We start from the raw sequence: 15,469 nt of genomic DNA, 5'->3' as shown, positions 1-15,469 counted from the left end.
TTAATTAGGATGAATTACAATATATACTTACCCTTTCTCTGTTTTCTAATCCTGAAAATTGGCTAGAAAAAGCAACTATCCAAGAATGTAAAATTAATCCAGGGAAGGAAAGTTTCTACAAACATACAAAAATCAGTGTTCTATACTCTGCATCAGGTTTGTGTTTGCTGCTGTGATCAATTAATACATTACACAGGTTCCATAAACTGTAAGTAGATTGGAACTGAGTTTCCAAGAACGCACATCCATCCCATCAAAGTATCTATGTTTCATAAACAGTTCTTGTTCACTTCCCCAGGATCAAATGGAATGGTGGAAGGATATACTGGGCAAAACCCACAAGTTTAAAACATGCCTCCCTACAGCAGTCTATCAGAAAGGCATGTTTAGTGCATTCGGCATTGTGTTTCATGTTTTCTCCTTAATTTATCAGATATCTTTAGTTAAGAAATCTACCAAAATAGTAAGACAAGGGGCTTTATATGTCTATACTAACTGAGGGCTGCTATTAGAAATACTAGTAGTAAAAGTATTAGAATCACATTGAGTGCTAACTTTTCTGCAAATAGCCCACTGGCAGCAGCAAGACCTCCATAGAGTAAAAAGCTACTTGTTATGAACAACTGCATTAGGTTCTGATAATCTATTGCATGTGTGTTACACAGCTACCTTCAGTAATAGCAATGAAAATGTGAGTGAAAGCAAATTTTTTCCAGGGGCAAATAAGAAACCCTTTCTCTTGACTAGGTTTACAAGAATCATATTGTTGGAAACTACAGTCCTTAGACTTGATAAAACACAGAGATAATTCCATTTTACTCCATTTTTGGGAATAAAATGCTGAAAATGAAAAACAGAGTGAGTATATTAAGCTCAGTATACATACAACACACATATGTACATTCATGTTACTAAAGAAACCCTGAATAAGATTACACCTGCTTGGCCCAGAGCTCTTTTTGTGTCATTTTTCTTCATAGTCACTGTTTGCTATGCTAGGTAAACATAAATAGTCTAAACTATTTTTTAAATTACAACTATGGCCAGTTATGACTGAAATTTTCAGAGCCAAGAACAGAAGTGTTAATTAAAAGCATCTAATTGCCTTTTAATATCTAAGTAACAGAAATTTTGCATTCAAAATTCTTGTTGCTTTTAGTCAATGGTAACTTTGCACAAAACTTGTAAATTAAACAAAGATATAATCAGGTTTGTTTATATTCTGCTTCTTAATTAGGAAATTGTAATTATTCCAGATTAATATTATAATAAATAAAAATTGGGAATAAAATACCTAAATATTAAGAACGATTCTAAAATCATGATACAGTGCTCTAAAAAGAAACAGGACTACTGTTTCCTACAGAATTATGTTCATGTCCCCAATCCCATGTTCTCCCACATATGGCCTGCAATATTTCTTACTGGGCAAGAGTGAATTCTGTGTGACAAAACTGGAACTGCAAGGGTGCTGACTGACCTGTGAGTAAGTGTACGCTAACTGGCTGGCTGATTGCTGCCAGAATGAATACATAAAAGACAAGTTTTGCTTATGTCTTTCAGTGCAGGTACTAATTAAGGTCTCGCTTCTCTATCTAGCTATCTATTTTCATGAAAGCCACAGAAAGGTAATTGATACTGCTATCCCTCTTCCAAATTTCGTTTAAATTATTTGAAATTAGATTGTCAGAGAATGGCAGACAGATGGGAAGCACGATCAAGTACAATTTCTTTCCTTTAGAATCAGATTACACAATAGACAAGCAAAAGTCAGCTAGCATGTTTTACAGTATTTATACCTTGAAAGTGGAAACAAGGAATGTGAGATTATGACCTTACCGTTAAGAAGTAAAACATAGTTTAAAAATGTTTACTACTTAATTTCAGGACAGACATTTCTATTGCATAGGGTAGTTGACTTCATGATTCTACTGATCTCAAAGGAACTATTTATCTTCATACACTCCATGTCTGTTAAGTACCCAATGGGAAACATGAATGGAACTAAAGCATTCTTTTACTATCACCATGAAGATCATAGTCTGGCGTGCAGCAGTAAGCTTAGTTTTCTCATGAATGAAAACTCTCCCCGTAAAGGTGTTAAAAAAAAACAAAAACCAAAAAAATCCACAAACAAACAAAGCAGAGAGGCTTAATTATTTGCCAGCAGTCAATTACATTTACTTTGGATGATTACAGAAGGCAGAAGTCAGGTTTGGTTCTACAGGAGGATGATTGTCACGGAAGAGCAGAATGACACCACACTCAGGAAATGCCCTATTTAAGTGGCTGTAGTGTGCAACACATGAATCAGAACATAAGATGAAAGCACATGCACACAACAGTGATAGCACGGTATATGAAAGATATGTTAGAAGATGAATGGAAGAGCAGTACACACATGATCTTTGAAAGATGCATCCAAATGTAACACAATTGGAAGAGGTACTCACTGGGAAAGATAAAGTAAACTCAATCTTTAACTTGAATGTCAACAATGCCTGCAGAGTATTTCGACATATCTAATATCCTTTTGTTTTACTTGATTATGAAATGCTTAAGGTCAGATAAATTCAAGATTTAAGATTTTAAGATTTAAGATCAAATAATGTAATACATTGTAATCCATCAGTGACTTGTCCTTTCTGAGAATACAGTTCTTTGCTTTCCTATATGACATGGATTATAGTGTATGTAGTCAAGATAGGTAATTCATGGTGGAAAAAACTTCTTCGTATCAATAACTTTCTTAATCTCTCTTTTTCATTTTGTATGTTTGTATGAATGTGTTAGCAATATAATTTTAATATTAAAGAGAAGTTCAGTACAGCTTCTGTATTCACAGAGTACACGTATTTACTTTTAGCCTTTGGAGACGGAGGAACTTCTGGGGACAAAACGCAAGACTGATGTTCTGCGCATTCCAGTGGGCGTTCCTCTGAAATACTTGCATTTCCTGTTTCCATATATTCTGCAATTTAAAGATACACATACACTTAAACTCCTGAATTAAGAGAGTTTATTCCAATCAAAATTGTATTTGCTACTTCATTTTTCATTAAAGCCTTTCCAATTTTTCATATTACAACCCTGTAATTATTCACAAACACTGCTGCAAGGCAATCATTTATTGCAAGTATTATAAAACACTATAATGGCCAGTTCTTTAATCTGCTGAAACTGTCACAGAAATCTCATTGTAGGAGTAAGGAGTTGCGACTATCCCTGTGTTTTTCCTGTCTCCTTGAAATATATATGTAACTGTTCCATTATATTATTGCTGTTGAAAGAGTCTTCTTTTGTTCTAAATTCGTTAAGAGTTTTTAGTCAAGATATTCAGGATGTTCACAATAAGTAGATATATTGATACTGTTAAGAAAACCAAATATTCTGCTGTTAAGAAAACCAAATATTCTGCTTGCAGCACAGAGCTAGTACATGAGAAAAAAGAATGCAATCTCAAAAATTTAAACTAGCAGTCTAAAAAGCAGCGTTCTAAAATTTTTGTGCTTTTCCTCCTTAAAACTTCCCTTGTCCGACCTTCATGACGATGTTTATAGAAACAGAAAAAGATGGAATGCTGAACGTGCTAAACTTCAATTTCATTACTATTATTTTTCTGTAAATATATACATTATTTTCATGTGCTTTTGTACACGGCCTAGCTCAATGGAACACCAAGACCTTAATAAATGTTATTGTAGGACAAATATTAAATAATAACTTAGAAATTAATTTATGCAATAGTGGCACTTTTTTTTCCAGCAGAGTGACTGGTTCTCAGTTCGGGCAGTTATTCTGCATCTGAATTTTCCCGATTTTCAGAAGTTGCTTAAATAAGTTCTTTCTGATAGCAGATAGTAACCACAACAGTACATGTTGCCACACACACAAAAGCAAACTACAATAACTTGCTTTCATCAATATCACACTGAAGAACTAAAGAGTTTCTGGGAAGTGAAATCTCCCTGATTTAATTTCTACAGTCTCCAACGCACTTGTTTAGCTTGCTGTTATTCCTGATTAAATAACAAATCCCAAAACCCAAATACAATCTGTGGTAAAATAGACATCTGAGAAAATGAAATTGGAAATGGCAGAAAACAGCATGCAGTTCAGAATGCTTTGCAGGTTGTTGGGTTTGTAAAAATAATGTATGATTTGAAAATGTCATATATTAAGTTTGATGGCTGGCAGTGGTCCCCTGGATAATCTGCCATACGTTTCTCCATATGAAAATGGGCTCTTCTATTTTTTTGTGTAGTACTGAAAGCAAGGAAGCAAAGATGAGCTGTAAGGGACCATGAGAAAACCAGCAGCATAACAAAATGCTCTGGAATGTTTTCCAGCTCTGTCAGCTACATTATTTGTCAAGTTAACGTGCAAGATGGAGGAGAAATAAAAAGGAAGCTAGACTCAAAGAAAAATAAAAGGAAAAAAGGAATTCATGCCTGAAAATATTTGCTTGATAATTGTGCAACTGTCCAAAAGCAAACCTAAAATGAAGTTCTACCAGGTGGGAGTGTTAAAATTATTGGATCAATACAGATATTATTAGGAAAGGAAATGCAGGGGAGATTGTGAAGGACTTTAATCTTGCTGTCCAATATTCATATGAGACTGTGGTTTTACAATAATACTCTATTTTTATTCTTTGTCAGGCCCCACTTTCAGATCAATGCACTTACCTGCTAAAGGCTAGTTCTGAGGAGGAAATCGTAAGTTCAACGTAAGTCTCATAAATACTTACTTTAAAAACTGCAGAGTTCCTTCCAGAAAACCTCTACAAGAGGCTCAGCACAAGGTATCGTGTAGAGGTTTAGAACGGGCCAACAGTGTGCCATCCTTGTAAGAGTGCAACCCTTAAAACTTTGGACTTCTGTGGGACTTACTCCTAACTTGGTTTTATGCTATTGAAAATTCTACCAGGTATGTATGAGACAAATAAAGACATCGACTTAGTTGTGAGAGGCTTATAGTCTAAGCAAGTTTATACTTACCCATAATATTATCACAGAAACAGACACAAAACAGGTGATCTATGTCAAGAACCAAAGACAAAGTACACAGAAGCAGTGGATGCTTTCACCAGCAACCAAAGTCTGTTCACCTGTAGCTGGCTAGCAATTAATCTTCAAATCCTGCCCAAACTTATTGAAAAAGATGATACTGTTACCATCATCTGCTCTGGCTACAGTGTACTTGAGAGACTGCTCTGGATTCTATCACTTTCCTCAAAAAAAAAGGAAGATAATTCAGAACAAAGCCAAGCTTAGTCAATTACACCGCTTAATGACCAGAACAGTTTCCCCAGCTGTGGTCTCACAGAGTTTAGAGAAAAGCCTGTCATTCTTACAATAGGGGAGAGTAAAGGCTGTTTGGGACACGACCTGTCAGATTAATAACGCTTCCTTCACCAGCTTACTGTCATCCTGTCCCATGTTTCAAAGACAGCCGGCATGACTAGCATGTAGGGGGTGAAGGAAGCATATGTTAATACACACTTCACAGGTGTTTCCTCACTGTTCTGCTTTGGGAAGAATGGAGTATTTTACTTCTGTTGACTCAAATGGCAGGTTACAGTTCAGTGAGGATTAATACTAAGATTCTCAAAAACTTTGCCTGCTTAGTAGCATTCTTTTCTACAGTTATCTGATTTTAACATAGCCCCACTCAATCTAAATAGGGATATGTGCACAAAAAGTAATAGCATAAAAGTGGTCACACAGCAGTGGAAATAAAAGCAGTGGGGAATATGAACCCAAGAAGGTAATGAGCACTGGAGAGTTCAAACTGCTGGAACTCCAGCTTTCTCAGTTTCTGTAACACTGGTCAGGCCAAAGCCAAGCAGAAGGGAAAGCGTTAACACGTAAGCAGGGAAACACAGCTGCCTCTCTGGAGAGCAGCCAGAGCCAGGAAGGTCAGCCATGAAGAGAAAATGGCCCAGCTCAGTTGGAGCTACTGCTGAACTTCCAGGGGCAGTAAAAGCCCAGGCTCTAGAGCACAGCTTGCTTTAACTTCAGCTCCGCTAGGTCCTAATTCCTCAGTGAGGTGAGAGGGTCAAGATTTTTTGCTTTATTTATAAACCTTAGCTTTTAGAGTAATGGCTACATTAGCCTCAGAGAACTTTTTACTTTTCCTTTTTATGGAAAAAAAAAACCCAAACAAATTTTTTTTTTTTTTTTTTTTTTTTTTTTTTTTTTTTTTTTTTTTTTTTTTTTTTTTTTTTTTTTTTTTTTTTTTTTTTTTTTTTTTTTTTTTTTTTTTTTTTTTTTTTTTTTTTTTTTTTTTTTTTTTTTTTTTTTTTTTTTTTTTTTTTTTTTTTTTTTTTTTTTTTTACATGAAGTATGAGCTCTTTTCCCTTTTGTTTTGAGGGCCTACTTCAGCCACGCCATGGGGTGGATTTGCATAGAATTCCTCCCTAGAGTGACTTCCCCTAAAGACACCAAAAGGCTTTTTAAACTCTAAAAAAGCCAAATCTGATTAGAATAAAAATCTGAACACTCACCTTTTCAAACAGAAGACTCTCCAAGTAACCAGATTGGAGGAATAAAACTGGTTTAGAAACCACTCCCCTCCACAGCCCATGTCCCTGCAGGGGGATCCTTACTCCTCCTTCACTCCATGTCTTCCTGAAGGGCAGCAATCTTCAGAGCACCCTCTGCCCTCCCCAGGGCTCTCCTAGCATCTGACTGAGGATCCTGCAGCTCCACTGAGTCCTGCCCCAGCCCATGAGCTCTCTAAAATCTCCTCCCAGAACAGCTCACTTGTTCCACTGGGAAGGAGCCCACCTGAGGCTTCATGACCCAATTCCTCTTCTCTTTACAGCAGCAACACTTACAGAAAACCAACTGGTAACTGCTACCTTCAGGTGTGCTAAGGTGACAAACTTGAACTGAGATGGAGGCTGGGCTGACTTCAGTCTCCTAAATTTCAGAGAACAATTCTGAATGCCTCAAGTTTGAGTTAATCCCAGAGAAACCTGAAATCAGTAGACGTTTAAGTTACCAGCACATAAGGAGACTTTTGCGCATGTGTTTAGGGAAGATAAACAGAAACAAGCACTCAAGTACTGCTATGATCCTGAGATAGGTAAGGGCGCAGCTAAACTTTCAGTCCCCAAAACAACAGCAGTTAAATTAATTCATAAACATAGTTAATACTCTACAGCTTTTGCACAATAGCCTATAAAAGGAGCTGAGAAGTCTCCAGAAAAAAACAACAAAGGGGGATTGAGATCCCAGTTCTTTTCATCCCACACAGCTGTAATTAAATCCTTGACTGGAAACTTATTCTACCCTTCCAGTGAGGCTGGCCTCCTGCACTCAAAGGAATGGAAGATCTACTTGTCCACAGAAAGAGAGGGTGAGAGAGTGAGAATACACAAAGCCTGTGCTAATGACACCAAAGCTATTTAAGCAGAGGGGAGAAGAAAGGAGTCCTGGTTCTGCAGCTGCTTATGCATTTTCCATTTATGAATAATTCGGTAACATGTACAAACAACGTTAGGTTCCTAAGCAGCTTCAGCAGAAGAGAGAGGAAACAGCTTTCCATTACATCTCCCTCCATGCTGTCTATGCAGCAGAGCTTATTGTGCCTTCCTGTGGCTCATGTCATTTTTCATCTGTTTATCTACTATCTATCTCCTTTTTTTCAAAATAACAAGAATTCTGCTTCCAGAAATAGTAAAAGAGCAGATTCTAATAGAGAGCATAGTGGGCTGTGGAGAAAGAGTTGAAAGATGGTATAGCATGCACCTGCGTCATGTTCACATGTGCTAAAACTAAAACACAGCTGGTCTGTTTAATTTTAGGCCTACTAGCCTTGGCAACATCCCTTTTATCTTCAATGCCTAATTATAAAGCCCTAAGTGCCAATACTGTTAACTGTTTCAGCACTGAATGCTGTTGTTTCACTACATCCATGAAATACATTCAGCAGACTGGCCTTACTTAGCACAGTATTCTAATTCTCCGCTCTTTGCGTACATAATGCCTAAACAGCTATTTCTTCATTACCACATAAAGAATCTAAACTGTACTAAGTATTTTTAATTGAGTTCAGCGCAACTCAGACCTGAGCAAGACACAGAAAATGATGGGACATATATGAATGACAAAGAATTAAAACTTGAACTGTCATTTCTAATAATTCCATCTATAATTAACAGGCAGTAGAAAACTATTTTCTCAGGATAGTGAGAAAAGATGTAAAGATCACAAAAACACTAGGATCACTTCTAAAACCTCACTGGCAAAAGGTTTTATTTGTTTTTAACCTATAATCTGTAAAAAGTAGTTTTGCAAATATTCTTAAAAGAAGGGGGAACACCAATAGAAACTTCTATCCACAATTCTTAAATTCTGGAGGCCTCATTCACAGGAGGCTACCAGTCCTGTAGGTTTTGGTATCAGCTGAACAGATTTAGTATTACTGCCTCCATGAACTGCTTCTAAAGACATAAATAATTTCTTCTCCTTCAAAGAAGTTTCTCATAAATGTCCTCAAAACCAACTCATTTTCTTTCAAAACTTTTCTTACAACTCTGTTACCCCTCTGCACATAGGACAGAACACTACCCAGGCCCACCAGTAATACCAGTCACGTTATTTTCTTGTCCGTTTCTGCCAGTCTGTCTATATGCATCTTTCAGCCTTTGTTTTATATTTTGAAAGCTGATGTCTTGTGGCAGGGACAAACATGCTATGTTAATACTATAAACTGTACAGTAACACTCATAACAATGCAAGGGGTAAATGGTAAAAATGAGAATACTAGGTGATAAAATCTTACTCTATCCTAGCAACAAGGTGAAAGAATCAATTCAATGCCATTGTGTCTGCATAAAGAAAAAAATTAGGAAGAAACTTACAAAATCTGGTCAGTAATTGTCTGACACCATTAATGTAATCTCTTTTTCCTGTAAGTCTACATAAAGGAGACATGTAAGCTTCTCTAGACAACCATCTGAAGACAGAACCTTTAACAGGAATGTATTTGGAAGCCACTAACTCTCTCTCAGCAATTGCCCTTTCTTTGCATGGAATTCATTACCCACTGAAGTCGAACTCAATTACAGTACATTCAGGTTTCCCAAAATCCCAGTGCTTCCCTAATTTTTCAGCTACAACAGGATAAATGCCCACACTTCTTTGAAGACTATACTCAGCTGGCTTTTTAGAGGATGGTAGGTCTACTGTATCATCATCAGTGCTAGTACTGAAATCTGCCACTCCCGATTTTATTTTTCAAGTTCAGCTCACAGCTCAAATTTTATCATTGATGATTAAAGCCTCAGTGAACCCTTTGCTGATGAAAAAGAATCTCAGTGGGTTCCACAAGGGAGTTAGAAGGGGGTCCCAGGTTTTCTTAAGACTCAGAATGGCATCTTTGTAAACATTTTTCATCCTTGCACATCACTTCTGACTGTGAGGCAAACAGAGCAAAAATAAACAGCTGCTCATTACAAGCACAGTTTCGTCATACTAATATGAGCTGAAACTACTAAGCCATCTTCTTTGTATTTTCAAGGCACACATGTGAAAAAGATTGCATGTCAAAGCCTTGAAAATTGATGTATTTCTTTTTTGTGGTAAAAACTAAGGACAGATACTGATCCATCAACATGACAAACCCTTGAGAAGGGTTTGGGTGCTGTATTTTTCATAGAGCAAGGGTACTTTGAAGAAACTTGGTTTATCAGTGGGGTTGAGACTGCAAAGTTATCACACTAAGGAGAAAATGGAACAATGCAGAGATAATAAAATGAAAATTATTTTAGTTGGTGATGGGACATTATAATGAATCTTAGATCAATATCTGAAGGATGATTGATTTGGATATCTAAGAAAGTGGAAGCTCTGACTGACCCTTTTCTTGCCACTGAAGAAGTTTCAGTATGATATTAACCCTCTTTTCCTCTACATAGTGGTATGTTCACGCTGCAGCTCAGTGAGGACATAAAGGCTGAAGTTTCACCATACAGTATGAGTCAAAGTAGGAACTCCCTTCCACTGACAGGGAGAAGTCCTACTTCCCTCACCCATATCCTCCTCCCCACATTTTGATGCACATTTCTACCAGTTACCTGGGACAGACCTAACTGTGGGACCTGAATCACATAGGAGGCAAGTTCATTAAAACAAACAAATGTATATTTATACAGTTATAATCTTATTTTCTATTATTGTTACCTACTATTAAATATAGGTAATATAATAAATCATATATTTTATATATTACTGGTTCATGAACTGAATCAGATCACTTTGCAATCTCCTGTAAGCAGGGAATATGGAAGGGAACTCTGTAGCTGGAAGTAGGGGAGGAGGAAGAGGGGGAATGGGGGAAAGGGAAAAAGAAAATAGGAAGGAGGGAGAGAGGGAGATCTGAAGGCAAGCTGTTAATTCAGTTCAGCTATGAATCTGCTCCTTATGAGAATACCTCTCCTCCAGCCTGCAAAATTTCCATTATACTTATAGGAGCTTTGTATCTTCAGTCCATCATCTCACTGGAAAACTTTACTGAAGCTGGCTCACAAGTTTGGAAGTTATGCAGAAAAGAAAACCTGAAGGACACAGTGTGGCCACATGACCTCATTTTCTCTAGGAAATGTTCTTATGAAATACAGTTATGCGGGAGACTGAAGCATGAGCTAGATCATATGTAAAACCAACACTGAACTGATTAAAACGGCTTATTTAAAGATGGGAATAATCAATACAGGTGGAAATGCAGCAATGATACCCGCAGGGAACTCCTCTGTCAAACACAGTCAATGAAAGACTACTCTGAAAATGCAGGGAACAAATTCCATAGAAGAGAAGGAATGATGTTTAACACTGAGTTATGTACTAGCTCATGTTTCATCACTTTACTGCCATCTTCTAGAGTAAAAAATTGAAATAAACAATGGAGTTCCATCAGTCTTTGACCATGAAAGAAAGATGAGGAATAAGAACAAACGTATGTACAACAGAATTATATTATTTCTGCTATAATGACAAGAGTTACTGCCTGGTTTAGTTTTTTTTTAAATTTAAGGAAAATGAGAAAAATGTAATGAAATGTTTTGAAAATTTGTCATCATCTTTCAGTCATAGTTGTTATTTATGAACGAATCGAGCATTTCAATTATAGTTTACCATCACAATTTAATGGAACTGCAGTGAAATATTACAATATGTTATTTTGTAATGAAGAATGTACAAAGAGTAACTGTAAGTGACACACCATGCTAATGTCTATTGTGAGAAAAAAAAAGGGTTTACTCTGAAATTCAGATATTCAACCACTTATTTTTGTGTATCTAGCAAACAAGCATTTTGTCTTTTTAATTCAAAAGACTACTCTTTTGTATAATGAAATATTTAAAGAGTAGAATTTACTATATAGCTTAATATTCCTCCATGCTATTCTGATTTGTCTCTAACAAATGTATAACTGAATATGACTTACCTTGAAGTAGAGCCGCAATTTGGAGTGACTGCTGAGATGGATGTTCTTTAAGAATATCTAAAACCGTTCTACCCAAACTGTCCTTTATGTTGGTATCAATTCCTGAAAAAGAAAATGATCTGTTGTGGAATTTTTAACCCCAAGTACTTCTGATTATAAATGTGGCATATCAGACTCAATTATCTGGCAAATTGAATGCAAGCGGTTTTATAACTGTAGCAGATTAACAGCTGTGTTATAGTTGAAGTACAGCATCCATTTCTGTTTAAAGCTTGAGTAGCCTAAAATTCACATGCTGACATGAATTGTTTTTATGTTTCTGTAACTCATGGGGATATGAAGTAAGCTTCTTAAACCAAACTTGGGATTATTTTAACAGACTGTTCCTAAGAAACAGCCATCCTGAAAATAATATTTTATAAAATCAAGAACTTCTCTGAATGTTTTTCCTGCATTCCTGGATTCTAATTCTCCCTAGCTGCTCTGATTCACTGGGGATTTTCTAGTCCGTAGTACCAGTATGTGTTTTGGGAGCAATACTGACAAAGTTATTAAGCTGAGAAGTTTTGTACTTCATGGCGACATGTTCGAAATTCATGCTCTGAGTAGACTGAAATACCCATATGCAGTATAAGGGCTGTGTGAATAGCCAGAGCATTTCCTCACAGACTGTTGAGACTGTTGACAAAGTAATTGTTTGGCTCGAACTGTGAACGTAACCATAAATAAGTTTGAGGCTTATCCTGGATAGGTCTCAGAGAACCTGTTGTATATGATATTGCATGACGCTCCTCCTTTGTCTTGTAGGGGCTACTTTGGAAATGTTTGCCTTATGGTAGAAGACTGAGGTTGTTTTTTAGTTTACATATACTTTCATAAAAAGTAAAGGCATGAAAGGTCCTAAGGAATGAGACTCTTCTCGGGACACTGAATAGAGGAAATCAGAGGAAGTAGGATTTATAAGGACATCTGGAAGCATGGAAGGATTTCTCTACTCACCAGAAAAGTCTGCAGTTCTTGTCACTTCCTGACCTGATGGAGAGTTTCCTAATTTGTTTTGTGAGAAAGAGATATTTGTTTTCTCACTGAAAATAAAGCCAAAATATTGCTGGGCTAATTAGCAGTGGCAGCTGATTTTCAGAGGCCAGAGACACCAACTTACACCCTTCCTTTGCAGTAGCTACTTATAACATCTTCTGAGTCTTTTCTGAAGCAGAAAAAAAGGAAGGACCTTTTTTTCTGAAAACAGATCTCAGATCTGGTATGCACTAGCTGAGATTCAGATGAGGAGCTGTGAGTAGGACATACCTTCTTTTGCAATATATAACCCCACAAGCACTGATAATAAAGATCAATGAGATCCCTCAGTGTCATGGAAGTTCACTTATCTCAGAGAAGTAATTTCTACATATTTTCATTTTCATTGGTCTTCTCATTTATCTAAGACAGTTGTTTAGATGAGTAATTTAGCTGCAACAATTCTGAAGCTCTTATTATGTAGTAGATGGGTTTGTTGGGACTCTATATCCCTGTTCTCCTGCCCTTTCAGGACAAATGCAATTCTCGGAGAAACAATGCCTTCCCCTTTCTTCACAGGCACTCAAAGTTTATCCAAGAAAAGAGGGAGCAAGCAGGATGGTGTGTTTGTTAGGAATAGCTAAATGAAGGAAATAGATGTGAACATGAGTCTTCTAGCCTCTAGATCAAAGAATACTCTTGGCTATCTTTCAGAATTAATAACAAAATTTTATGTAGCCATTTTGTTCTCAGAATACATTTATTCTCAGAATACAGTGGTATACACTGAGTCATATATGGAATTTCTGAGTCTTAGTGAAAACATACCTTTTGTTCTCTGTGTATACTAATTTCTTATTCTAAAAGGACACTGTTTTAAGGAGAGGTACATGTGATTAGATTTGCAAAGGCTGAGACAGATAACAATAATTTGTATAAACAAAACTTGAGGAGGCATACACCAGAGTAGGAATATTAAGGATATTTGTTCAGTGCTTCCTGTAAATTAGATTTACCTGTTTCAAGCAAAATGCGTACTACCTCCACCTTTCCAAATAGGGCTGCTTCATGTAGTGCACTCCCTTTTTCTGTCTAGAAAAAAAATATTGTGACATTTAAAATGCAAATTAAAATACCAATGAATCCTTTTGAAAAGAATACATTTAGAAAAGAAGTATTTATTTTTCCCCTCTATTTCATCTACACGTAAAAAACATTGAATGAGCAAGAACAAACACTACCATAATTTTTTTTTTTTATTATTCAAGACAACAACATAAATGCTGCCAGTTCTACTAAAAAAATTAATAACTATATAAGAAAACATAGTAGGGATGTAATACAACTCCTAGTTAACAAGCCTGCATATGTGTAAAATTTCTAAACTCCTATTAAAGGCAGTGAAAATCTAGTCAATACCATCAGTGGAACACAGCTGTTCAGCAGAGTCAGCCAGTTTACATGCGGACATCTACACTTAGGTGTTTTAATCTGAAACTGGATCACACCCTAGAAGGTCAATTCAGTTGCACAGTGAGAGATGCCCTAGGATATCCCACTTGGACTCCAGCTGATGTTCCAGTTGATGCTCACATTTGATCTGCATCATATCTGCCCCATACAGATGTCTTGGATACCCTAAGGCACCTCCAACAGCATTAGATGTCTATGTTTAGATCATTTAAATTCTACCTCAGATGTCTGTGAACCTGATTTTGCAGATTTCTGTGACACAAAATTATTTGTGAATGGACTTTTGCTCAAATAAAATTTACAGTACTGAAAAACAAACTCTCTCTCTCTTAACAAGCTACTTTTCTTAGTATTTTAAACTGCTCACTGTTACTGAAAAATCTGAACAGAATGCTTTTCCATACAATAGCATTAGCACTAGCTAAAGCACTACTGGATCTCACTGAATCTCTGGCTCATCTCCTTTTTTTGGATAGTAAATTTGAGTGTTTTTTATTTGTGGGCAAATGTTAAAGGTTTTACTGCTTGAATTTGTTTTTTCTATATTCTATATTTTATCCAAATGCACCATTGTCATGCTTGTTATGGTTGAAAGACTTTAAAGACACACACACAAAAAAACAACCTCTGAAATAAAATAGTGATTCATTATTTATTAGCTGTATCAGAATGCACCAGTGTTACAGCGATGCAATGACAGGGTATTTAGAAGTAATCAGAGATCCTGAGATGGGATGTGAGCGCACAGTAAGTGTATGTATGTCCTACCAATCGAGCCTGAAAACTCTTTGTTATGTCCATAATAGGAACACTCACTTTTTATCTTTCTTCATACTTAGTACATGGACGTACAAAGTAGAGCATGCCCAATGTCATTTACATCCAGCACATCAGGTATACTAACAGTATAACGGAGAGGAGAAGGAAGTCAGTAAGAGAATATACATATGAAATACATATCTCAAAACAATTTCTAATCTTTCCATTTTCAGAAGCAATCCAGATGAACATTCACAGACTTATTCTGAACAAGACGACTAAATATTCAGATTTACTTAGAGATGGTTTTGGAATCCTTTACTCAAACAATATCTACAGGAGTTTTCCAGTAACCGCAATTGACACTAAGACTGGATAACTGCAATGACATAGCGCAACCACAAAGGTACACAGAGAGCTTAAGATGCAGCTCAGAAATTTCTGGGAATGAAAACAGTTCCCAGAAAAGTCACTGATAGCTATAGGTATGATTACTGAAAAAGGCTTGACATCAGCAATCTTGAAAAAGACTCTGACACAGCCTATTATCCCCTGGTATTTGTGTGGATATGGCATTTCCTTTGGATTGGTCACTTACTGACATGAATAAACCTCAAGACTATTGGACGGACCTGGTACTATTAACATAGAGTTCCCTGTCATCAAGGATGTGAAGTATAGCTTTGACTGCCAAAATATTTGACTTTGGAAAGACAGGTGGTGAAATTCAAAAGCCACAAAGGGGAGAACTTTGGCACGGTAA

The 15,469-nt window shown here is 36.5% G+C and overlaps 1 protein-coding gene across 1 annotated transcript in view; it reads right to left on the bottom strand.

Annotated features, from left to right (window-relative positions):
* The window catches only part of ANKS1B (ankyrin repeat and sterile alpha motif domain containing 1B), a 450,276-nt gene that overhangs the window by 359,120 nt on the left and 75,687 nt on the right, over positions 1-15,469 (bottom strand). Inside the window, 3 exon segments of the mRNA XM_009321298.1 lie at positions 2,861-2,971; positions 11,458-11,559; positions 13,491-13,566. Of these exon segments, the coding sequence (XP_009319573.1) occupies positions 2,861-2,971; positions 11,458-11,559; positions 13,491-13,566 (289 nt within the window).

This window comes from Pygoscelis adeliae, unplaced genomic scaffold, assembly GCF_000699105.1.
Source record: "Pygoscelis adeliae isolate BGI_AS28 unplaced genomic scaffold, ASM69910v1 Scaffold232, whole genome shotgun sequence".
NCBI classification, from domain to species: domain Eukaryota; kingdom Metazoa; phylum Chordata; class Aves; order Sphenisciformes; family Spheniscidae; genus Pygoscelis; species Pygoscelis adeliae.
Note: the sequence above shows the minus strand (reverse complement) of the source record. Positions and strands in the feature narration are given on the sequence as shown.